The following is a 27920-nucleotide window of genomic DNA, read 5'->3' as shown; positions in this document are numbered from 1 at the left end:
TATTGTAATCATTTAGCGTTTTACATCAAAAACTGAAGAAATATGCAATTTCCTTTTATTTTACACTAAAGAAACATTTTCTCATGACTAGCCTCACTTTATCACTCTGAAAAAGGGAATAAACATCACCCAAATATCATATTTTCACATAGAGGTTAGCCAGCAGTTGCTAACTAGCCTTAGCCATTAGCTGTGCAGCCTCATGCTCATGTTTTATTGACTTTTCACTAACATACAGTATGTATGTGACCAACAGAGATGATCTACTTTACCTCCTGACTAAATCTAATAACCTCCTCAAGTCAAAGTATAAACAATAGGTGGCTAGCGCTAACGTGCTAATGTTGACGCATCATTTTGTCCTGTTTCTAGTCGTGCTCTACCATGACACAGCATCTTCCTCCACTTCCTGACTAACCTTTTATTGTCTAATGTATATTTAAAAAGATGGAGAGCCTGTTTTAGTTAAAATAAATATGAATAATTTAGGTGCAATGTCTGTTGTTTAAAAATCACCAGCGCCTGAGGGCAAAATAAAGACAAGATTTAACAAACACTGTGATTTACTGAACAATTACATGAGAAACATAAGCAAACATGACATATTTTGTTTTAAATGGATCTTTTTAAATAGTAAGAAAAGCTTCAAGCAAAACCAAAAACAGATTTTTAATGACACAACAGATTAAATCATTTGTATTTGTCCGCTAATCTCATACACCAGTGTTTCTCAAATGGGGGTACGCAATGACATGTACAGGGGGTACGAGAGAAAAAGTGGAAAATCACCAGATAATGAATTATTACCACTCAGTTTTGGTTCCACCCCAGGCGTGATATGACCGGAAATGATCAAATCTACACAGGAGTCACTAAATTAGTGTTTCTCAACCTTGGGTCATGGGCTCGCCTGAAATTTAAAAAAAAATTAAAATAGCTTTTTTTTTTAAATGATTTTTCAATTCTTTTTTTTTAAAAAAAAATTAAACAAGACAATATTGTATTACTGTATTTTCAGAAGTTCACTTGATGAAATATAAATGTAGTTCAGGTCAAACGTGATCAAAAACTAATTCTAGAAAAAATGTCCAAAGTTTCTTGATCTCAAAATGGGGTCACCATCCAACAGTTGTGAACCACTGCAGTAAATACTGTTTAATTCACTTATTTACAAAGTGAGATTCTTTAAAATGTGTCATCATTCATTCCATCATCATGATCTAGAGTTGTTTCTTCATCGTATTCTGAGCAAAATGTTTCCGTCCGACAAAGAACCACCGTCACACACGGTAGGGCGTTTGTGTTTTTATACGTTGGATGTTTGCCCGTCACGTGTGTCCTCGCAGCGCTGGGATTCCTTAAGGTCATGAAGGACCATCAGGAAGGTTTGTTATGACTGTAACCAGGACACAACCATTATCCTGTCGCCGTGTGGTCTTTTTTTAAACCTTTACCTACTTTCACCTTCACGCAGCGTCAAAGGCACCTCCATGATCTGCTAACGGCTAAGCTAACGTAGGGTGACCATATTTTGACTTTTTCTTTGAATCAACCATGTAACAGCAAAATAAAATTAAGTGGATAAATAAGTTGTTATTGCCCACAAGGCTTACAAATTAATTTCTCTTTATTACAAAGATTTTAACTTTAACTGAAGTCAATCACCTTTATTATGCATTATTACAATCTGTCAAATCAAAGAGAAACATCACGTCCTAGAAATAAAAATAAGCTCATAGAACATTAACTACTCATTAATATACACTTTAATAATTAACGGTGAATGTTCCTTTATTTTAAATCCCTCTCTGAACATCTATGGAGGTTTTATCATCCAGGAGGATATTATTTTATTAAATCCACCAGTATTTGATCTCTTTCAATCCATCTTTTCCTCATGTGTGACGATTTCGTCAAAACAAAGTGGCATCTTTAGTGATTCCGTCCCGTGTGAGTAGAATGACCTTAATCACATGATACTGGCTGTAAAGAGCAACTCCTTAGCTTTCAGAAACTGGTAGAAGTTCTTCGATCCCGCAAATATTAGCAGCCATTTAAATTAACGTGTTTCCCGAGATGCATTCAGGGTAAATCCGGACAAGTCTGTGCGCTTATGTCATCACAACATGTAAACAACACCACACGCTCAGAGAAAACCTGGAATAATGGCTGCTCTGTCACAGTGACATCATCCAGAGAACATAATCTGTGTGAGTGAAGCACGTCTGCATTGTATAAAGCAGAAAACTACACACAGGCCCAGCTTATACACACAGTCATGGGAGATAAAAAAAATGCCGCATGGCCTAGTTTTGTGACGCAGTGTTTGCAGGTCCAACCATTAACCCATGTGACCTTTGGTTGGTGTGCAGCGCCAATGGTGGATATGTGCTGTTACAATCCTGATGGGAATGTGTTCAGGTGTGGTTCAGTCTAATCACAACAATGCTGAGAATGTTGTGAAAACCCTTATCTACTCAAGGTGTGTCCTTCACTGCCACTTACACAACTGGTGATAAGGGAAACGTACAGTGTTCACCTTATCTAGAAAAACATATATAGACTAGATAAGAGACTCATGTAATAAAGGGTGTTTAATGTATTACCAATAAACAAAATTTGTGTGTTAAAAGGATATGACGCACTTTTGTTGATCAGCACGCTTTTAAGAAATAGTGCATTGTGGGAGGTCGAGGCGTAACAGGTCTGTTTACATTGTGGGAAGTGTAGTTTTCTGTTTCTGTGTTTAACCTCTTCTTCAGTGATAAAAGTGCAGCATCCAGGTTGTAAATAAGGAATAAATGTCAGCTTTCTCACAAGCTGCCTAACAGACAGAGCTGTTGTTAGCAGCAGAAACGAGCCATGGCTGAGTAGTAGTTAGGTGTAGGAAGTGCACAAATATGGCTAACAGCTGTGATGAAAGCTGCGTGAAAGGACATCTGTTCATTGATTGGATGATGCTCCACTACCTCTGAGGGTCAGCACCTGTTAGCGCCCTAACCAACAGCTAATTCTTCTGACAGAGTTCATCATTTAGCCACGAAGAAGTAAGATGGAACAATGTGGTGGGGGTGCGGTTAGTGCCATGACACCCGCCCATAGTATCTCCTGTAATCAGAAACGCAGTCATGATCTAAACAAGTACGTTTACAAGCTGCATTCAAGGACTTTCTGTGAAGGAATTATTATTATGTCTGGTTTCAGACATAACTTTGGTTTCGAGTCTATTAGCTTAGCCCATTAGCTTAGCCCACAGATCGCTCTCATAGCAGCTTAGCTTGAAGCGGTGCTCACATACATTTTAAGTGTATCGATATTATGGAGCCAACGTCTCTGACTCTGACTTGTCGTTATTTGGCTCAGAGATGCAAAAGATTTTTTTCTGTGGGGTTTTTCCCTCTTGTTGTTATAGCAACCATTGGCTTTACACTCCACCATTGTTCAGAAACTGTAGACTAATAGAACAGGAATCAACAAAAGTGCATCATATCCTGACCAAAACGGTGACTCTGGATAATTTATGCCCCAAGGTATAAAACTGAAGTCCTTTTAATGTGTTTTTTTAATATATATATTAAAGAAAGGTGTGCATATCTTGTTTATTGGTAACACAATAAACACATTTTCTATTATTTACCACTTCCACTACAGGTGCCCTTTAACTAACTGGAAGCCTGGAGGCCAAACTGGTTCTTCCTAATTTTCCTACTGTCTAAACGTACGGCGGCGCACCAGGAAGCAGATGCTCCAGTTCACCCTCAGGGCTGTTTAGCCTTTACAGGTGTGTTCCACGTGCACCATGTCTGGTAAGCTGTGTCAACAATGCGACGTCTCGTAATTACAGCACTTTTAACAACAACAAGAAACCCATTCCAGGAAGAAACCGGTAGAACCAGCCTAATAACACCGACGTCTTGATCAGAGATTACATTTAAAATGAAATAACCTCAGGGGATACGACTGAGTGCCACTTTATCTTCGTAAAGCATGTGAATGACTCAGAATGTCAGCAGGGGAAGTGAAACTGAATCAGAGCAACACACACACACACACACACACTAGACCAGAACAAGCCAACATGGTCAGACCTCAGCCAGCAACTACAGGGTTAACTCCAACATCTCAACACAGGAAACAGAGCCGCGAGGGGGGGTCAGTGTGGGTAGAGCGAGAGAGAGAGAGAGGAGTGTGATCCGTCAAGCGTCCCCACTCCACACCACATCTCCTCGTCTCCACTCCAGGCTTTTTCTTACCTTTGTTCTGGCGAACCCTCCACTGCCAGACTACGATCAAGGTAACGATGTGGCCCACAGCCACCAGGGCCGGGAACACATTTCCAGGGGGGCTCGCCGGCATCGGGCCTGGTGCAAAGTGGAGAGTCCCAGACTGTGTGTGAGGACAGGTGGGAGGGAGGGGGTGAAAGGTGAGGGGGGGGGGGAGGAGGAGGAGGAAGAGGGCGAGGCTAGGGGTGTGGTGCCATCCCGGACTTTAAAAAGCTACAGCAAACTTATCCGTGACTTTGAGAAGGACAGACGAGACACAGAGCAGCGTTAGTTCTTCTCCTCCCTCCCTCTTTCTCTCTCTCTCTCTCTCTGTTGTGCACTTTACCCTCAGCTGTTCCCACCTTTTCATCGACATTCACTCACTGCCCCACGCTGCTTAAAGTAGCCCTGTGCTCAGAATTAGCTCCCATTCTCTGACGTAGCTATAAATAAGTTTCGTCCTCTTCCTCAGATCAAGTGGTTCCACTGGTTTTGTCTTACTGGGACTGGCTCTCTGCAGTCTCCTCTGCAGCAGTTAATAATACATGAGGCCACACACACACACACACACACACACACTGCAGTGGCAGCGACGCGGGCAAATAGTGACTAAGTTTGAGCCAAGAGTCACTTTTTCCAACTTATTCACCACCAGATTCCCTCCAATCTTTCCATGTGAGGAGTTTTCCTCTTCCTCCTCCTCTTCCTCCTCCTCTTCTTCTAAATGTTTACACTAAGGCTGAGTCTCAGTGTTTCATTTTCCACTGCACATAAAAAAAGCCACTCACTTACAATAAAAGCCTCATTATGTAACTCCACTCTGTGCAAATTGCTTCCTTGTGTTTTGGCTGAACATCAGATTGAATGTCTCCCAAACTTAGTCTGGATTCTGTTCCACAAAATACAGTTTCAAGCCCCTGAAATTAGACAGATTTTCATCTTTGTTTAACACTCTGCAAAGTATTAAAGGGATCCCTCCACTTTTTTGCAAATGTGGCATAAAATCTTTAAAATATCCTTATTAGTAGATCTATGCCTCACTAAATACATTACTTTGCACCATATTTATTTTATTAACTTTTAAAAATGGAACTACTTTAACTTTTACACTCTTTTGTTTGCAGAGAGAGGGTAAAAAAACAGCTAAATAATTGTGACCGCAGGGGGCGACAGTCTCAAATTTGTGGTTTGAGAGTGGACAATGAAGCAGAGAAGAAGAGCTCTCCTAAGGGACCTTTACTCTCCCTTAAACAGTGCGCTGACACGCTCTGGTAGCTGAAGTTAGAGTAAATCATGGACTGATGAGGATGCACAAACCCTGAGGATAGAAGGACTTTTAAGTGGGAGTCCATATGGTAAACTGAGGATTCCATCGACATCTTTAACTTTTCCTGATTAGTTAAAGCAAATATAGGAAACTGGCGGCCCGGGGGCCACATGTGGATCTCGATTAAATTTTCTGTGGCCCCTCAAACTAAATGCTCAAAATGACGAGATAAACACAGAAAATTACAATAAAAACACACAAGATGACAGAAGACACAAAACAATAGCAAAAATATACCAAATGACTCCAAAAACACACACAAAATACAACATAAACACACATGACGACTAAATATACAAAACGCCAAGAACTCACATAAAAGACTCCCAAAGATCCCTTTAAGGCTAAAGTGCTCTGAACACTTTCCACCCTCTGATCACTGATAATTACACGTGTTTGCTGTCACTGTTAGCTCCACCTGCTAGCATTAGCGTCGGGACATGAAGAGCCGATGACACTGTAGCCATGAACAATGACAGCAGAACATTATCCGACTGTAACCCGACGCCAGCGGCGCCAAGATTGTGATCAGACATTTTCAGAGTTGCTGAGTTACACCAACACACGCCACCCAGGCTGCGTAAAACGAGCTAAAATAGACGAGCACGCAGGAACATTCAGGGGAGTCCAATCACGTCGGAACGTACAAAACTATTATAGGTTCAAAGGCGGGAGAACAGGCACGACCGGAGAAAAGGAATACGCCTGTCTAAGCCTAAAGCAGTGCTTCTCAAACTTTTTTGGGTGTTTCCCACTTTGAACGAAGGTGAAATTTCAAGCCCCACCTGCACCCATTGCCCCCCCCCCCAAAAAAAAATAATCCTGACAAATAACAAGTTCTAAATATATTGAACTAACAGGGAACAAGTCATATTTCAGATATAAACTAATAAAACAAATGTCAAAGTGCAGTAATCAAAAATACAGGAAATAACTAAACATTCAAGAAATTCATTTTTTAATTCAGCTAATGAATGTTTGTTTATTTTGCGTTCCATGTGAACTACATACCGACCGAAATCATTATTTTTACTCTTTAGTTCCACGTTACATTTTGTTTCCGGTCCATATCTTTGTGTTTTTTGGTTTTTGTGTGTTAATGATCTTGAAATGACTTTCTTCACTGACAATAAAGTCCTCGTAGCGTGGAAAAAAAAGTGAATTTTAATAGAAAATAAAGAACCTAACGGTCAGTTTAATATATAACATGTATGGTTAAATGTTTGTAGTATAAGAAGAAAAATGATATAAATCTACAGCATCAATATTGGAACAAGTAGTTTAATCATTTAATTTAAACTGGCACGTAATGGGAATGACAAATGATTAATGTGGTTACATTTGTGCAAAAAATAAGCATGAAATATTGGGTCAAAGTATGTGACATTAGGTGGAAAGGGTTTATAAGTGCTGAACATGTCTGGAAAGTGTGAAACATTGTGTAGAAATGGGAGAAATGTAGCAGAAACGCATTAAAAAGAGCAAAAATATGGCAAAGATAGTGATGTAGTTGCAAAAAATGGTAAAAAAAAAAGCAAAAATGAGCTGAAATTGTTCTTTTAGGCACATGGCGACCCCCTCCCAGTGTCTCGCGACTCCAAATGGAGTCCTGACCCCAAGGTTGAGAACCCCTGCATTATTGGTTAGTTTTGAGACATTCCATGAGTGCTGATGTAAAGAAATAACAGCACATATTATCACTCAACCTTTAGTTAGGAAATGTTTGTGTTGCCATGACAACAGCCTCATCTCTCTATAAGGACACAGCTGATTAACCCTAACCCAGCATGAAGAGTAATCTGTGGGCGGAGCCTCAGAGGAGTGACGTACATGACGATGGAATGAATGGATGAATGTGTGAGTGAAAAACATCCTCGATGGAGTGGAACAATAAAAGCTGAACAAAGCAAAGCCACACCTCCTACACACATGTAGAGAACTGTGGGAGGAGTCAGACATGTTTAGAACCAGAGCAAAGGAAGGATTTATGAGACTGTCGGGGGCCGAGGCTAAAGTTCAGAGGGGCCCCAAACCCACCATTTAGAACAAAGCTCCAACCAACAAGATACTCTGACTAAAATATGTACATCGCATGTTTTACATAATGTTTATGTGTTACAATAGAAACACTGTACAATGTAACAATAAACAGTGTACATGCTTTGTCTATTTATTAGCGCTCTTGTTGTGAAAGGATCAAAGTGGAAGTAGTAGTTTGTCTGATGCTTGAATCAGCCACATGTGGCCCTCAGACTGATTTAGTGCAGCTACCAAAACAAAAAACATGTTTCAAGATGTTAAACACAAAGCACATCATCAAACACTGACTTATCTTACACTTTTATTTATTTATCGGTTTGACATTATTTTATTTTGGCAGTTTTTCTGAAGTGGTCGTTTTTGTTTGAGTTCACTTTTCATTTGTCACCAGAATTTAATTACAATATGTTTTTGTAAATCATTTTAGAAGAAATATGAAAAATAAAATAACAAAAATACACATAAAACACACAAAAACAACAAAAGTGCAAGAAATGACAAAAACATGCAAAAAAAAAATGAATATGATTCTAAAAATGGAAAAACAACAAAAACATACTAAACAACAGCAAAACTTTACAAAATGACAACAAAAACACGCAAAATAACAAAATTCCAAGAAATGACAACAAAAACGCACGTAATGAAAATTTTAAAAAAAAACAAAATCACAGAAGGAGAAAAAAACAAAAGCAAAACAACAAAATAAACTGCACAAAAAACACAAATGGTAAATAGACATGATTTATATAGAGCTTCATCACCACTGAAACAGTCTCAAAGCGCTTTACACATCAGCTCATTCACCCAATCACTCTCACATTCACACACCAGTGGGACAGAACTGACATGCAAGGCACTAGTCGACCACTGGGAGCAACTTAGGGTTCAGTGTCTTGCCCAAGAACACTTCGACACATAGTCAGGTACTGGGATCGAACCCCCAACCTCTCGATCAGAAGACGACTCACTACCACCTGAGCCACGGTCACCCCCAAAACAACTGAAATTTTTCTAAAAGCTGACAAATTTCTAAAATGTGGCCCTAGAATGACTAAAAAAATAAATAATTGAGGCTTTTATTTGTATGTTTGCGTTATCACACAGGAATTTGCCATAACCGACCAGTAGCAGCTCCAGGAATGAGGAAAAAAAAGGAATTCCAAGGAATACTATCTAGAAAAATAACTAATTGCATTAAAAAGGTGTTAATTAACAGTAAATATATACTTTTTCTTAATCACGATGAAATATTTCATTGTTATTGCAGTAGAAAAGTTGTGTTGATGTTCCACCGTACACTTGCAGAGGGAGCAGATACGTTTATACTATACACTATATTATATATATATTTATATATAGTGGTAAATGTGGCGTTTTTGCACATTTTAATGATAACATGCTGTTTAACTGCCAATGATTCTTTAATAGTAACTATAGTTGTCCTGCTTTGGATTAAAACATTAAATTGTTGCCAAAAATAATTTTAAAATGCTAGAATAGTATAGAAATAGATTATGAGGAACACTTGGTTCTATGAGTAACAGGGATGTCCTCTGTGTCAATGGCTGCTACCGTAAGTTAAAAAAATAGCGCTTAGTCACTGTTTCCCTTTCCTGATTAGAGGAGGAAGGAAGATTTGACGGATAATGACTGAGGAACGCCCAAAACAAAAATCTCTCAACTCATCCACTCATCACATGTACTTTATATTCAACCATTTTCCTACAGGTGTTACAGTATGTGTTATAATGAGCTCATAAAGGGAAGGAAAGTTTAGATTTTTCCAATTATTAACGGGTTTGATGCACAAAAGCATGAGCAGTTTTTTTTTTGTTTTGTTTTAACAACAAACCTTAAATGAACCCAGTTCGACTTCAGACAAAATTCCCAAAGTAGGGAAAGGAATGTGTCTAATCTGCTCAGTGAGGATGGAGCAAATGGGATAAAAACCAGCGTCTGGAATTAATCATCTTGCACCACTCCCTATAATGGGAGGAACCAGTACACTCCCCCCTATACCAGAGCTCACATGGTATCTGTTGTACACAACGACTCACACACTCCCACGTAAACACACACACATCACACAAAAATAAAGAATCCTCCAGACTACTTTAAGCAGCAAATACGTCAAAAATATTCAATTATTAACAAGAGTTTAGACCCAAACCAGTAGAAAGTGCAGGTGTGAGGAATGATTTTTATCCACTAAATTAAAAAAAAACAACAACATTGAGCTCTAATATTGCATATTTTACTGCAGCAGCAGCAGCTTCATCACAGACTGTTTTAGTTTGAGTTTGTATTTAGTAAGTGTGGGTTAGTGTGAGTTCACCTACCGTGTGGCGGTGCTGGACACAAACAGCAGCACAGATCCATCTCTTCTCCACTCTGCGTCTCCACAGCTTTCACAGAGAACAGGGAACTGCCAGGGAGTCGGAGCTGACCTCACGACATTGTGCTCAGATCAAAACCAGTGGGGGCGTGCAGAAAAAACGCAGTAAAAAAAAAGGAAAAAAAAAACAGAAACGGGAAAGAGAGAAAGCAGCTGAGGCTGGGACGGGAAGTGAACAGCAACACAGTGAGCATGGGCCCAGTGTGAGAGGCTTTTTTTCCTCTGTGGAAACAGCATCTCATGCGTGATGATGATGATGATGATGATTTCCACTGGATGGAACCGGAGAGTTCCACAAACTCCCGGGGAGACTTTTCACTTTTTTTTTTTTTCACCAGGATTCAGACAAAGAGCGGAAAACACAGGTTGTGCCAGAGCTGCTGTAACAAAGGTCGCTCTGTGGAAGCACCAAAAAAAGCCGAGGAGGGTTTTAACGAACCCGTGAGATCTGAACAATTACTGTACGCTGGTTTATGTGAGAAAAATGTACTTTAGATCATTAGGATGGATGCAAAAGAGGTAAGAAAATAAGGCAGACAACTTTTAATGTACTTATAAAACTTAGATAAATAGAGAACAACAAAAATCATAATAGGATTAATAATTGTATAATTATTATTATTAATAACAGCAATAATATGAATAATAATAATAATCTAAAAATGAGGGAAAATTTACTGATTTACTCGCTAACTTCAGCCACCAGAGCGTGTCAGCGTACTGTTTAAGGGAGCGTTAAGGTCCCTCAAGAAGAGACAACTTCAACTTTTCCTGATTATTTAGAAAAAATCAGGCTGAATGTTTCACTTTAATAGAAAACAATGGGATGTTTACAGGCAGTGGGGCCGTGTGACATCATCAATCATGTAATTTCAAGATGGAGGAACACAGACTAACACTGTAAAAAAGTCCTATTTTTAAAAGTTAATAATATGATGCATAATAATGTGTTTTGTTAGACATTGATCTAATAATCAGTACATTTAGAATTTTTTAGGCCACATTTGGAAAAACAATTAAGGATCCTTTTAATAATTATTGTTGTCATGGATACCAAAATGCATTTGAGGACTTTCTGATGCTTGTAAATGCAACAACGCATCATATTTAATACAAGCTTGGAATATTAATCTGCCTTTACGAACCATTAGCTACATCTCTGCAGCTGATGGTGTGACTACTGAACTTCATGGATGTCCCCGTCTTTAGCGTTTAGTGAGACGTGGACCAACATGTGGTCCACACCCTCAGGAAACCTGATCCCAGACACTGGCAGTTAGTGGGCGTCGTCCAGCCCTCTGCTCTGGTGTTAAAGTCATCAAGTGAAGGACTTTTCAGTCTCTGTCCCAAACAAAGACGTTTTCTACTCAATCAGACACAGATACACAGACTGATAGGTTTATAACTGAGTGGTAAACCATCCAACACTGTGTATCTGCTGAGCCTCCTCTTCTGGTCCCTGTGCTGTGCTCTCTGTATATTTCTGTGCTGACACCTTATGGTAAGAAGACAGAACTGTGTCCATCACTTCCTACCTTGGCCGTGTTGAATCAAATCCTCAATGCAGCCCCTGGTGAAACGCGTTTCCATCCTAGTTCCTCCTCATATGTGAGGAATGACAGCGTACACGCTACAGGTCTTTTTTAAAACGTTGGCTGGGCCGAGCCGAGAAGCCAGAGGAAAAGGTGGCAGCAGCTGCCACGTGTTGCCTTTAAGGCATGCTTTGCCCTTCTTCTGGAAAGTTTGGCAGGAAAGGCTGAGTGTGGTTTAATTGGACCAACATTACTCTGCTGAGTCACGAATCAATGTCCACAAGCAGCGGAAAGTTCCCCGACCTCATGAAAGAGGTCGGCTTCTTCTATATGTGAATATGGATGGAGGAGAGATGGAGAACATGTGTAGATACAGTAAGTCATTGATGGTGTCCAGCAGGGGGCGCACAAAACAACATACTGTATATTTCTATTATTATAACCAGAGGTCTAATATTCTCTAGAATAACAACAAAATTCTGTGCGACCCCCAAAAATAAGCGTCAAAATGACAAAAATATACTGTATATAACAGCAAAAGTATTCAGAACGCCTTCGAAAATACACTAAATGACAAAAAATAAATACAAAAATAACTAAAAAATATGCAAAACGAAAATGAAAACAAAGAAAACAACACAAATACACAGGAAAAGGGACAAATATAGCAACACGTTAAAAATCCATTCACGTGGATTCCATTGTAAGAACAAACACTTCCATCTACAGGACTCCACATCCCACAATGCAATGCACCAAACTTTACTGAGAATTTCAATAAAGTGTTTAAAGTAAAGTAATTCAAATTTTTAGCTTGAAGCCAGCCCCAGGACCATTTTACGTTTCGCTCGCAATGCATCATGGGATGGTTGAATATGACTAGTGTTACCACCGTGCATACTAAACACATGTTGTACATCTGGGTATTGCCTGCGTACTCAAACATTTCATACCATCTAATGTAAACTACATAATAATTACACGTCAGACTTAGTACATAATGACATTTACAACACAGCTTGTGTCTTTATCTAAAAAAAACATGGTCTCCGGCAGCTTTAATACAAAAATATAGCAGAATATTCTTATTATTTGACATATGGTGAAGTCTGCTAATGAAGGCTAGTGTAATCCTTGTAGATGCAACATTATCATATTCCAAATATTTCCATGAGCCTCTGAGCCGAGGTTTGACTTCTTCTCTTGCATTCGTAGATTTGTTTACATTCCTCCCCATAATGAGAGCTAACTGGAAGAGCAAAAAGGACAAAGATAATCCTCCACATGGGAGCACTGCTAATCATACTGTATGTGTACAGTCAGGCCTAAGAATAGAATAGAAACATGTAAGATAATTGTTTCTTCTCTGGCACCACTTGAATGGATCAAAGGTTGAGTGATACAGTATCTAGTGTTTATTCAACAGACAAGGAGGAAAGTGATTGGCTTGATTCCATCACCTCACCCCACCAGACATTTGATTACAGATTCACATATTTCCGTATAAGACCCAAAACAAGATTTAACATTAAGAACAAAGTAAAAACTCTGCTATGCACCCGTCTACGGGACTCCACGTCCCACAATGCAAAGCTTGAAACTCTCCCCACTAGGGCAAAACTCATATTTCAATATGTTTTCTCAAAATGGCGACATACAATATAAATGTCCATATTTTTAATTAAAAGTCTGAGCAGAAATTCAAATCTGGATTAAATTTGCTGATTAAAAATGTCACACAGACACATTTATTAACGAACAGTTTTAGTCTTTCCCCTCTGAGGGACAGCATGTGTGAGTGAGGTCTGTAGTGTGGCTTGTTTAGATGAATGTCTGGGTTAGAACACACTCAGTAATTCATCTAACTCAGCTTTTCATGCTGTTCTGAGCAGTAGAGAAAGCAGCGACTCCTAAAATGAATATTTTACTCCAAATTAAGCTATAAAATAAAGTTTATATCTCAGAAATATGGAAAAATGATGAAGGACAGTGTTTGACTGTACTCTATGAATGATATTAAACATGTATATAATGTGATTTGTACTGTGTGATTGTATAAATAAAAATAAGTTAAAATATATTGATATAGACAACATTGTTATTTTCTATACCGCCAAAATAGAAAACTTGATATATCTTGAATCATAATATATTGTCCAGCCCTAGTGCCTAGTTTTATTCTTGGAGATCAAAACAAACTTTTCAGTCGTCATTTCTACCTTTTATATCTTTTTTTCCCAGCAGATTAATGTATGTAATGGAGTAACGTGTTCCTACCCACCTCTGCGTACTAAACATGACTGTAGTACTTGAGAATCCAGACGGTCGGTCTCTGAGGCAGAACAAAGACTGAACTTTGAGATGGTGAGAAGCTTTGGAGAAATGGTCCTCATACCTGCCAAGCTACGTTCTGTAGTGTCAAGTTCTGAAAGTGCAAAGTTTTCTTCTGTTTTGTCTGATAAAGACGAAGGAGAGATGTTTGGCTTGTAGATCTTTGGTTTTGTTGACTCCTCATGAATGTCTTGGTCATGGCGGCAAGGCCCAACCAGAGGTGTTACCTCTTCCACTCCCCCGAGACAAGGTCCCCCAACATGTACAGTCTCTTCTGGAGTGGTAGTGGCATTCTGAACCATTGGAACCTCTATGGGTATCTTTGGTTGAGCCGGAGAAGAGCTGAGAACCTTAGAAATAGTTTTCCTGGCCACGCTAAAACTAAAGTCCCTCTCCCCCGTCATGCCTGCTGGCGTACTTCTTCCACTCATTTGCTTGGAAACATTAAATCTCGACTTTCCCACAGCCTGGAAATGAGAAGAAGAACCAGATCGGTGGGGTTGTTGAAGGGGAGTGGGCATGACGTCTGGCGCCAGGTGCAGCCGATCCCTCAGGTGTGTTATTCCTTCACTGGTGAGACGATAGTAGGCGTGTTTCCATACGAACGTTTCCCTGACGTAGCCTTTGGTCCTGAGCGAGCGCATGGCACTGATCATCGTCAGGTTACTCACCCCGTGAAGAAGCGGGTGCATCGACTGCGGACGCTCGTCCTTCTTCACCACTACGACACCATCACGGAAGAGAAGCTCGTAGATGGCTACCAAATCAGATAAAGACGTCAACATCTTAACATCTCACGTCTTCTCTCAGATCTTCAATAAAAAAGAAGGTCTTTGGCTCTAAGAAGTTAGATTCTATAGAATGAAACACTTCTGCAGCCACTGTGATGAACTATTTCAGCTCATTGTCACCGTGAGTCAGCAGAGAAAGGACGAGCGATGCTCTCCATCCTTCCTCTCCTCAGTGGACGAACACAAGGAAGGATGAGCATGAGGAGAGAGGAGGAGACTCTCACAGAGAAGAAAGCGAAAGCATTCAAAGGAAGGCAATAATGGCTCAACCATTAAGGGTTCAGTTAATAATACAACACCAGTCCATATCTTAATAACAGTTGAGTGACATTACTACAAAGATTAGGGAACCATACAGTAGGTCTGCTTTTACCCAGACATGTCATCGTTTTACATAAAGTCCTGTGTCACGGTCTGAGTTTACCTCCGTACTGAGATTCTCTTACAATCTCAGTATGTGACTGCTACGTACTGTGATGTACCTGTGCTGGATTATCCATGCACAGATATTACTGTACTGATTTTAAAAAATGCTTAAATCACATCAGTCGACCATCAATTAAAAAAAAAAAAAAAAAAATCAATGATCAGATTTATATGAATACAACAGCTTATTATTAGAAAATAAAAGACCCTTCACTATGAAGAAGATGAACCTGTCTATCATTTCTGTGGCGTTGGAACGTCTCCTGCCTCGTATATTGAGCAGTTGTACATTTTCCCCAAGAAAAGACACTCGTAAAATAACATTAGCTTTGAAATTCAATTTTCAATCTCAGCACGGCGGAAGTAGCAAAATTCATTTTCCAGTAGTGGACATGCTCAGTACGAGGTGAAGTCAGACCGTGACACCGGACCACCTGACCGGATTTTACAAACTCATCAAAATGTCCGGATTTCCCTCGAGACCCTGAACGCATCTATGATAACATGTTCATTTAAAAGCCCGTAACTCTGCTAATATTTGCTCTACAGAGAAATTCCACCAGTTTCTGAAAGCTAACGATTTGCTTTTTACAGCCATTATTATGTGATTACAATCATTTTAATCACGAAATCGTCACACACGAGAAAAAGAGAACGAGACTAAAGTCTAAGATGGAATGAAAGTTCAGTACAAAGATCCTCCTGGATGATAAAACCTCAGAGAGATTTAAAAACCAAGGAACTTATTGAAGTTTATATTTAATTATTAATGTTCTTTTTTTTTTAATTTCCAGGAGGAAAAGTTGCTCATTGTTTCAATTAATAAGAAATTTCAAGAAGGTTTATATGAGATTTTTCATGGACAGATTGTTATAATTCATAATAAAGGTGATTGATTCGAGTCATTTCCTAAAGTCTGTTTTAAAGAGAGAAATACATTTTTAAACCTTATGGACAATAACATCTTATTAATCTACTATATTGTATTTTTGCAGTAGATTTAAGAAAACGTTGAGTACTTTGAGTATGAAGAGGAAAATGAAAATATGGTCACCCTGTACAAAGAGCAGAATAATTAAAAGTCAAATGCTAACACATGGGCTATTTCTCAACTACAGTATATTCAACGGAGGAAATACTGAGCATCGGAGGGGGATCGGACACTAAATCACTAAAAGATTGAATCTAAATATGAAACGAGGAGAAACTTCCACGAACTCCACATTTCTTCACATTCCTCATTCAACCAAACCAAAGCGTATCCCTGATTAGACAATGGTGTCTGTGTTTTAGCCTTCGTTACTTTTAATGATGCGGGGACGCTAGCGGCTGTCTGAATGCTAAATTACAGGCAGGAGGTTTGGAAAAATGTTTGCGGATGATGAGTAGTTTCTCTTCACATAAACACACGTACACAAACTACACAAGTTTAGCTGGAAATCTGCTTTTGTTCAAATTAAACACATGCAGACGTCATTACGAGCTCCCCTCGGTAAACGTGATTATCATCGGCGTAAAGCGTAAAAGACATGAGACAGTTTCCTTTAAATTACAGTTCAGCTCGATCAAATTCTTATTTTTTTTAACAGACAAGCTTCTGTTAAGTTAAATTTAATCAAACGCCTGAAATCCCACAGTTTGAACAAAACAAGCGTCTGTGTGTTTAAAAGTCACAAATGCTTCAAAGATGGCGTAAAGGATTTAGACGGAAATGCATCGTCATCCTCAAAAAGTTAACGAACAAGGTCTAAAACACACAAAAATCCTAAATAAAACCAAACAAAAACAATTATGTCATGAAATTTAAAGCAAACATTACTGTTCTTTTAAAACAATTTACTATGGAAAACCTTGGTAATTTTTTAACTAATTGTCACTAAAAACCTCTTTTTTAAAACCCATGTGAAAAGTTACACATTTAATTCAATTAAACTGTATTTTTTTTTTAAAATAGTGCCAATTACAACAATAAGTCATCTCATCATAACTTGTTCCAAAACATATGTTTTTATTTAATTAAATTACAAAATCTAGCAAATCCATTTTTTTTAATAGGAATTTATCTTATTTAATATCAGTATGAAATATATTTTTCAAAATGTCTTAATTCAGAAAATTTCTGCAGAAAAACGTTTTTAAAAAGAAATCTTGTAAATTTAAATTAATATTATAACTTTATTCCCCACAAACCTGAAACAGGACAAAGCTGGTCTGAAAATGAATGGATGGATTATTTATTATTATTTTATTTTTTATTAAAGAATAACAAATAAGGAAAAGGGATTTTGGGGGATTTTTAAGTGTTTTTTTCCGAACACAAAAATGTGATTCAGCTGGAAGAGGAACGTTCAATAAATACTAATAATACATTTTAAAGCTCTCATAAAACGCCCTATAGCAGCTCTGGGGATTCCGCCAATTCTTTTTAGGACTTTTAACAACATGTTGGCTGCATATGACAATAGCACAATAGAACTATTGGAAAGTGTTTTTCCAAACCTTTTTGGTAAGAAACGTGTGTGAGAAAATAATTGAAGACGAGTGTGCAACACACACACACACACACACAAGCTCAGAAATCAGAGGAGATGATACAAAGCAGGCAAATGGTGGGGCCACATTCTGCCTTTTGTGGTATTTTGTGTGTCCCCCAAAACAAATACTGCCAAAACGAGGCCAAAAAATTCCAAAACGCCAACAAAAATATGCAATATGACAGAAAAATACACAATAACTGTCAAAACATCATAATGAATAAAAAATAAAAATGCTAACAAAAATCATGTAAGATTCCAACAAAAATACACAACATGACAAAAACCAGACAAAATTAACAAACATACAAAATAACTAAAATTGCAAAACACAACAAAAATACACAAAATTATAACAAAACATACAAAATGTCAACAAAAATTTGCAAAAGGACAGTAAACACACAATAATTCTAGAAACATACAAAATGACAACTAAAATATTCAAAATGTATGAAAATATACACAAAACAACAACAAAAATACACAATATGATAACAAAAATATGCAAAATGTCAACAAAAATACACAAACGGGCAAAAAACTCACAAGACAAAATTTCAGGTAAAACTTTTGTTCTTTCCTTTTTGTGGCGCCTAATGTGATAAAAGTTGCCCGTGTTGAGGGTGCATCCAATAATTCCTACCATGATTCATTGGATGCAGACACTTCTCTAACATGTGCTCTATATTACCTGTAACGTGGCTTCAGATCAAAAAGAATCATCAGAACAAATCTCAGATGGACAAAATAAAAGCATCTGCACCAACAACCAACCCTTATAAACTCTCACACACAGAGAAAAAGATTCCTGACAGAGACCGAAAACTGCAAAAGATGAAAATAACAGTATGAATATTTTTAATTTATATTTTATATTTACACATGTCTGTACTTTCTGCTCATTATATTTTAAGAATGGCCATATTACGTCACTTAACCGTACAGAGGTAATCCACCTGTAGGTCAGAGGTGTAAGAGATGTAGAGCTCTCCTAAGGGACCTTTATTCTCCCTTAAACAGTGTGCTGACACGCTCTGGTGGCTGAAGTTAGCGAGTAAATTATGGACTGCTGAAAAACTCCCATTCAAAAGTCCTTCTATCCTCAGGGTTTGTGTCCCTTAGGAGAGCTCTTCTTCTCTGCATCGTCTATACGAAACCGCAGCGATGGAACTGTCGCCCCCTGCAGTCAGATTATCTTTCTAGAAACACACAAAAATAAATTCAAAAACACAAAATGACAAAAACACACAAAAAGATATTGAAAAAAAATGAGTAAAACAAAGAAAATGACAACCAAAACACGCAAAAATAACAAACCCACAAAATTACTCCAGGAACACAAAATTACAACAAAAAATACACAAAATGACAAAACATACAAAAAAAGGACTCCCACCCAAAATAGCTTGTTTTCTCAGGATTTGTATGTTTTCAACAGTCAATGATTTACTTGTTAACTTCAGCCACCAGAGCGTGTCAGCGCACTGTTTAGGGGAGAGTAAAGGTCCCTTAGGAGAGCTCTACTTCTCTGCTTCATTGTCTACTACCAAACCACAGAGTTGGAACTGTCGCCCCCTGCGGTCATAGCTTATTTTTTGGGTCACAACTGTTTTTATCTTCTTTCTGTAAATAAAAGAACTTTACAACAACATCTTTAACTTCTCCTGATTATTCAGAGCCTCACCCATTCCTTCCCTGCTCTAGCTTTCACACGTCCATCTGCCCACCTCATGCACAACTTTCACATTCTTTCAGTGATTTACAACAGTTTTGGGTCTGACTGATGATCTCTGCAGGGCGGTGTTAAAAACGTGGACAGAAAGTCCTCGAATGACTCAAGAAACGAGTTGAACAGACAAACGCTGTCAAAGTCTCTTTAGTTCAAAGGTCACGTGCACATCACAGCTGTCACATCTTTAGATCACGTGTCAAACTCAAGCCCCGGGGGCCGGATCTAGCCATTTAACGCATCAAATTTGGCACGCATGATGAAATCAAAACTACATAATTGTGTGAAAATACCAAATAATTCAGTTGTAGATATATTAACCCTTCCAAAACACAAGAATTCAATGAATATCCACAATATTTTTCACACATGATGGCAGTCATTTTTAATCACAAGATGTTGAAAAATAAATCTATCTTAATTTTATTGAAATTATTCCACTTTTTTTTCCTAAATTGAGAAAACTGAAGGAAATTTAAAAATTGGATTTTGTCTGAGAACTGTCATTACTTTACAAATATTTATATGGCAGAATAATGTTGAAATTTCTTGTTTTCCCACCTAAAATGAAGCAGAGAAGAAAGCTCTCCTAAGGGACCTTTACTCTCCCTTAAACAGTGAGTGCGCTGACACGTTCTGGTGGCTGGAGTTAGCAATTAATCATGGACTGTTGAAGGATAGAAGTCCTTTTGGGTGGAGTTAGTGATTTACTTGTTAACTTCAGCCACCAGAGCATGTCAGCGCACTGTTTGAGAGAGTAAAGGTACCTTAAGTGAGCTCTTCTTCTCTGCTTCATTGTCGACTACCAAACTGCGAAATTTGGAACTGTCACCCACTGTGGTCATAGCCTATTTTTCGGGTCACAACTGTTTTTATCCTCTTTGGTAAACAAAAGATGATTACATCAACATCTTTAACTACTAACTACCATACTTTACATATATTGATAGGGCAAAATAAAGTTGAAATTACATGTTTTCCCACCTAGAAATTGCGACCCACTTGAGATCAAACTGGTTCGTAATTGGCCCTTGAACTAAGAAGATAATGACACTACTGTTTTAGATCAAAATTTAGATTTCAAAATAAAAGCTTAACCAAACCCACTGACAATAAATGCCTTAAAATCACAAGCTGCCTCTAGAGATTTCAGCGAAAACATGCAGTGCAAAAATTGGAACTGGGCACCAAATCACTGCCAACGCCCAGTGAGTCTCGACAGTGAAAACCAGAGATTGAAAACCAGTGCAAACCAGTGCAGTGCCAACAGGAAGCTGGAAAAACCCAGTGAGGACAAAGAGTCTGAGCCAAATCTGACCATGGACGAGTCAGCTGGTTGTGTGTGTGTGTGTGTGTGTGTGTGTGTGTGTCCACTGCAGTGAGTCATCACAATCCAACGACAAGGCGTGGCTGATCAGCCATAGTGACTCGACACATTAGTGAAATGTGAGTAAACGCAGAGCAGACAGAGAGAACACACACACACACACACACACACACACACACACACACACACACACACACACACACACACACACACACACACACACACACACACACACACACACACACACACACACACACACACACACACACACACACACATATCCAGGAAATGATTTAATTGGTTCATAAACTCAACGCAAACAAATGATAAAGATAATCAGATGTATTGATCACTGCATGGATTTAGTTTAGTTTCTCTAAGTCGTTTTCTCCTGAACAAACAACATCTATTAAAGAGATCCTCCACTGTTTTTATAAATGTGGCCTAAAATCTTTGAAATATACTTATTATAAAATCAATGCCTAATAAAACACATTATTTTGCACCATTTTTGTTTAATTAACTTCTAAAAATAGGACTACGTTACAGTTTTAGAGCCTGTGTTCCTCCATCTTGAAATCATGTGATTGATGATGTCACAAGGCCACACTGCCTGTAAACATCTCATTGTTTTCTATTGGAGTGAAACATTCAGCCTGATTTTTAGATTATTTAACAGATTTTTAGGTCAAAATGACGACTTGAGCTGGTTTTTGTTGCTCTAAATATTCAGGAAAAGTTAAATAAGTCGATGTAAACCTCTTTTTTACAGTCAGAGGATAAAAACAGTCTTGACCCGAAAAATAATCTATGACCACAGGAGGTCAACAGTTCCAACTCTGGTTTGGTAGTAGACAATGAAGCAGAGAAGAAGAGCTCTCTTAAGGGGCCATCACTCTCCCTTAAACAGTGGGCTGAACTTAGCGATTAAATCACGGACTGTTGAAAATGCACAAACCGTGTTGATAGAAGGACTTTTGGGTCTGAGTCCTTCAACAGTCGCTTTTTTAAAAGTTAATAAAACAAATATGGTGTAAAATAATGTGTTTTGTTGGACACATTTGTAAAAACAGAGGAAGTTCCCTTTAATGAGTTGATAATTTATTCAACTCAATGGAACGTTCGACCATGGAAGTTACAGACTTCATTCAGGAATTTCCACTGATGTTTGTCGATGTTAAATCAAAGTCACGACAAATAGAAGCAGAACTTTAGAGATAAAGCAGTGAAAACTTCAGATTTAAAGTCAGGCTCATAAAACAAAAAAGACAAAAACAACTAAAGACTGTGAGGCTTTGATGTCAGCATGATGTGTGTTTGGCACCCCCCCCCCCCCCAACACACACACGCACACACACAATGACAGAGTGAAAGGAAGTAAATGATCCTGATTGAAATTGAAGACCTTCCACTTCCCCAAACATCCCCCCCCCCCCCAAATGTTCAATTCATTCCCAGACTTCACTTCATCACCACAACATACTGCAACGTTCTTCTCATTCTTATACAGTATATTGATATGCACGAATAGCACATGTGTGTCAATTTCAACTCAGTGGTGTAAACTTACTGTAAAACAATTAAACCTATATGTAGTGACCAAACGCCTGGATTTACCCGGACATGTCCTCTTTTTACAACTTGTCCCGATGGAAAATATCCAGGTTTTCTATCTAATTTCAAAGACCGTAACTCCACTAATATTTATTCTATCTGAGTTATTCCACCACATACACATATTCTGGCACTTTTAGTTTGATTCCAAAGAGCTCAGACCAGGCCCAGCGTGGTATCAACGGAAAGGTCTGATCCTCCCGAGTCCGAAACTTTTAAAATTGTATTACAAGTATGTTTTTTGGATAGTCTGAAATGGGACTGCTGGAGGCTCCGGAAGGTCTGTTTTCCTCCAGGGTAAACTCTGTCAATCAGCCTTGAACACGGAGTATTTTATTTTGAAAATACTCCCCCCTATTTCCGTTATGTTGTGACCTTTACTGTTGTGTTGTTGGCCTTTCTGGGCCACCGTAGCCTTAACATATTATTCAAAAAGACAAAAAGAACTTGCTGGAATTATTACGCAAAAGTCAAGGAATGGAAGGAAAGGAAACATCAAAGCGATCAGCAGATGCCTCTGAGGAATAGGAGATCAAAGTAATTTCCTGAAAAACTTGTCTGAATAAATGAAACCTTAACATATTATTAAAAAAGAAGTTAAAAAGAACTTGCTGGAATGACAAAACTTCACATTTGAGGATTGAAACTCTACTTCAGTATGTGATGCAGTGTCTACACTTAGAGCGCCCCCTCCTGGTCACTTTAAACTCTCCTATTTCCATGTTCACCTGGTTTTAATCCTTGTCTCTCTGATTAAACAAAGCCACAGAGGGCGATGATGATGATGATGATGATGATGAGGATCAGAGGAAGGATCAGGTGATTATAGAGGAAGTGTCAGGTTACGGACAGGAAACCAGCAGCTAATCAGATGATGTCATCACAGCAGAGATAATAAATATGATTTAAAACCAGGAACAAAGACATGATGTCCTTTTAATCTGGTATTAAAGACAATTTCTAAACTCTGCTCACCAACTGAAGGCCTGAGGGCCACATGCGGCCCGCAACCTAATTTTGTTTGGTCCTCAAAGTAAACGCACTAAATGACTCCAGAAACACACGACAACAAAAACATACAAAAAGTGAGAAAAATATACAAAATGACTCCAAAAATGCACAAAATGACTACAGTAAAAACATAATGATTGTAAAATATACTAAAGGACAACAAAAGTACACAAAATGTACTCCAAAATGTAAAAAAAAAATATATGCAAAAAACAACAGGGATAGACAAAATATATACTAAAAAATAAACAACAAAAATAACAAAATACAAAAAAAGGCATCAATAACAAAATTATTGTAAAATATACTAAATGACAACAGAAATACACAAAATGAACTCCAAAAACGCAAAAAAAAAAAACATTGAATGAGAAAAACATACAAAATAAGAGCAAATATGCAAAATTACAACAAAAATACAAAAAACGAGTACAACATACACACAATTTACACACAAGACAAAAAAAAAAAAAATTATAAAACCACAAAAACACAAAACAACAAAAACACGCAAAAATGACTTAAACACACAAAATGATATACAAAATAACAGTAAAATATAAAAAAAGACTACAAAAAAATACACAAAATTAGAGTAAAATATAATATACACACAAAAAAACAATGATATAGGACAACGAAAACCCACAAAATGATTTAAAAAAACAAACAAACACTTTGTTCTTTCTTGTATTAAAGCTCAGATTGGTCATTATTCTAAATGCTGACATGGTTATTGATAATGTGGCCCTTGGATCAGATAGATAGATAGATACTGTAGATAGATAAATACTTTATTGATCCCAAAGGAAATTGTGCAGCAGTCTGTTGCTCACATTCACACAAACAGAGCAGGATCTACATTATTAAGAAGTTAAAAACACATAAAAAAGCAATAAATACATAAGTGAAGTGAATGTTCAAGACATTTCCCTCTCTCTCTCTCTCCTCCTCTCTGAAGTGGTTCCGTTATAAAACATGAGGAACAAATGAAATCAGACCTGCTCTATGCCTGGAGGCGGAGCCAAAGCCAGTTAAAGAGCTGATCGTGTACTGGGAGCCTCCCACAGTGGGAGAACTGGTCCTGAAGTGAGGACGTACAGTACATATTAATGAGAGCAGCACCGTCTCACATAATATTGAAGACACTTTAGTTTAGGGAAAACATTCCAAGCCAATCACAGCAGCCCTATAATGTTTACACAGAAAACATGCGATCATATCTGATCTGAGGGTCACATGACCAACATTCATGTCAACATTTAGAACAATCATCAATATGAGCTTTAATACAGAGTGTTTTTCTGTCACTTTGTGAACTTATGTTGTCATTTTGTGTATTGTTGAAGTCATTTGATGCACTTTTGTTGCCATTTTTTGTATATTTATGTTGTTTTGTAGGTTTTTGAAGTTATTTTCTACAGGGATGTTGTCATTTTGTTTACTTTAATGTAATTTTGTGTTGTTTGAAATCATTTTTGTACTTCTGTTGTCGTTTTGTGTTTTTGAAATATTTTCTAAACATTCAGGAAAAGTTAAAGATGCTGCTGTAAACCTCTTATTTACAGAAAGACAATAAAAACAGTTATGACCCGAAAAATAATCTATGACCGCAGGAGGCGACAGTTCCAACTCTGTGGTTTAGTCGTGGACAAAGAAGCAGAGAAGAAGAGATCTCCTAAGGGATCTTTACTCTCCCTTAAACAGTGCGCTGACACGCTCTGGTGGCTGAAGTTAGCAAGTATAACACGGACTGTTGAAGGACTCCCAACCTAAAAGGACTTCTATCCTCAGGGTATGTGCGTCTTTATCCTCTTTCCGTAAACAAAAGAAATTTACATCCACATCTTTAACTTTTCCTGATTATTTAGAGAAAGTAAAAGCAGCACAAGTTGTTGTTTTGACAGAAAAATCTGCTAAATGATCAAGATGGAGGAACACAGGCTCTAAAACTGTAACGTAGTTCCATTTTTAAAAGTGAATAAAACTAATATGGTCCATAATAATGTGGTTTATTAGTCATAGATCTACTAACAAGGACATTTCAAAGATTTTAGGCCACATTTGTAAAAAGAGTGAAGGATGCCTTTAAGGCTAGCATAAGCTAAGCTAAGCTAACAGTTTGTCCATCATATCGACCTCTACAGCGTGAGTTTAAAGTGCTTTTTATTGCATCTGCAGCTTCTGAATTCCCACTAGTAAAGCTAACATGAAAGTATTTCTGTTGAGCTTCTCTGTGGTTTTTTTTATTCTTTACACTGAGTAGTTTATGCATCGTCTGTCTCTCATCCCTGAGTGGGACGGAGCTGCTGCTGCATCATGTTGGTGCTGCAGCAGCAGCTTCAGTGTGTCGCATACAGCAGCAGCAGCAGCAGCAGCAGACCAAAGCCCTGTCCCACTCCGTGTGAACACACCACAACAACACAGAAGAGAACAAAAGCTTTTCACGTCACACAAACACACACAGAGAGAGGGGGAGGATTCTAATTATACTTCCACCCTAGGCTTGAACTTCCACCTTCTCCACTAAAGCATTGAGGGAGAAACACAGCGTTCCAGAGGGCAAAGGATAGAACTTTGAGTAAAAAGTGAAGGAAGCACCTTTGAGGGAGCTGATCTCATGCTGGATGCAGCGTGATGGATCCATGATGCTCGTCCTCCTCCTCACCAACGTCTGACGCTAGAAATGTGAGCTCTGCAGGTGCCTCAGCTTCCACCATCGCTCCCTGTGCTGCAGCAGTGAAACCCAGTCACACACTAACCCTGGCATGCAGTGAGAAACAGGCTCAGAGCACCACCTCCTCCTCCTCCTCCTCCTCCTCCTCCTCCACCACCTCCATGTGTGGCGTCTCATCCTAAAGGTGTTTCTCAGCACAAACATGATTCAATCTCTCACTAGGGTGAGGAGCTCAGAGTAGAGCTGCTCAGGAGGTGTAACATAGTCTGACTCTACGCTCATCAGGCCAACAGACAAAATGATTCCTAAAATACACAAAATAGCTCCAATAATGCACAAAAATGACAACATAATAAACAAAATTATTGTAAAATATACCAAGTGAAAAATGAACCTCAATAACACACAAAATGATTCCAGAAACACAGAAATTACAAAAAAACATCACCTGCAAAGTACATGCACAACAAGACTCCCCAAAAACAGAAAATTACAGAAAAAAACACAAAAGGAAACAAAAAAATTTACAAAATGACTCCAAAAACACACAGAAATGACAACAATAATAAACAAAATGTTTGTAAAATATACAAAAAACTATGACTTCAATAACGCACAAAAATTACAATATAGTAAACAAAACACAAAATCACAAAAGGAAACAAAAATGCAAAAATAAATGTAAAATTAAACAAAATTAATTTAAAAATATACATAAATAATAATAATAATAATAATAATAATAATAATAATAATAACAATAATATATAAATATACACAAAAAGAAAACAAAAATATTAAATACACAGGCTTTTATTTGTATTTACTAACAACAACTTCCTGTCACACCTGAAAAACGTAAAGCTGACGAACAACAAACAAAAACTACTGTATGTACGGTGTGTGTGTGTTTTATGAACACTCAGGGTCATGTGATCAGATCAATGATGTAGGAAAGAGTTTCCTGTATTTATGTAAATCCTCAGTGTAGATTAAAAGTAGGGCTGTAGCGATCCAATCAAATCACACCATTGATCAACCACTTTCTTTTAATACATCAGTTATACTGTATATATATTAGTATATTGTCTTATGAAAGCTGTGATATTAAACAGTGTATGGCAGTGTTTTTCAACTAGAAATGTCAAAACAAAATAAATATACAATTATTATTTTTCAAATATACATTACATGCAATAAATATTAAAAAACTGTATCTATACTTAAACTCTGGTTCAAATAACATTATGAATGTAACAGTATAAAAATATCTGTTGTTACGGAAGCAGATTAGGGACAATTTTGATGGAGAAAATTATTTTGGGAAAATCAAAGAACAAAGTTGAAATTTTGAGAATAAAGTTTAAATGTAATGTCGAGATTAAAGACGAGATTACAGTCAAAATTTTGAAAAATATTTGACTTTATTAGCAAACTTCTGACTTATCACAATCATTTTTGAAATTTCAACTTTATGGACAACATAATATTTAAACTTTATTCTTTATTTGCCCAAAAATTATTTTCTCAATCAAAATCATCTCTAAACCTCTTCCGTACTTTGTGCTCTGATCCTGACGACTCTGGATTTGTTACACTTTAAAAAAACAGTTCTTAGTATGCATACTACGTACTACTACTACTACGTACTACAGTAACTCATGGATACAGGACTCATGGGAACAAACTTGGAGAACGGACTTGTGGAGTTCGCAAGCGCGGACTTCGCATACTCGTCGTTTTTGGGATTGTTGTGTGTAACAGTGTGTAGTATGTGCGCTCCACTGTAAACATCAAAGAAAATAATATGTATCAATGAGTAGATGTTATTGTTGTAAATATTAATTATTTTGTAAACCAATAAAACATTTGGTGATAGTTTAAAAAAATTCTGAAAAGATTTTATGGAAATTTTATG

General features: G+C 37.7%; 1 protein-coding gene across 16 annotated transcripts in view; it reads right to left on the bottom strand.

Moving 5' to 3' along the window:
• LOC114471771 (plectin-like) overlaps positions 1-27920 on the bottom strand; it is a 105040-nt gene that overhangs the window by 65127 nt on the left and 11993 nt on the right. For 2 of the 16 annotated variants that reach the window (XM_028460676.1, XM_028460680.1), the window contains exon 1: positions 25927-26057. The exons of 8 other annotated variants lie outside the window; for them this stretch is intronic. In XM_028460676.1, the coding sequence (XP_028316477.1) occupies positions 25927-25972 (46 nt within the window). In that variant the 5' untranslated portion in view covers positions 25973-26057. Of the gene's footprint in view, positions 1-4253; positions 4564-9971; positions 10045-11562; positions 11633-25926; positions 26058-27920 lie in introns of those variants that run through there. 6 more of the 16 variants (XM_028460675.1, XM_028460678.1, XM_028460669.1 and 3 more) reach the window with 4 other exon arrangements.

The sequence above is a fragment of the Gouania willdenowi genome, chromosome 11 (genome assembly GCF_900634775.1).
Source record: "Gouania willdenowi chromosome 11, fGouWil2.1, whole genome shotgun sequence".
Taxonomy (NCBI): Eukaryota; Metazoa; Chordata; class Actinopteri; order Blenniiformes; family Gobiesocidae; genus Gouania; species Gouania willdenowi.
The sequence above is the reverse complement of the archived record's forward strand: the minus strand, read 5'-3'. Positions and strand labels throughout refer to the sequence as shown.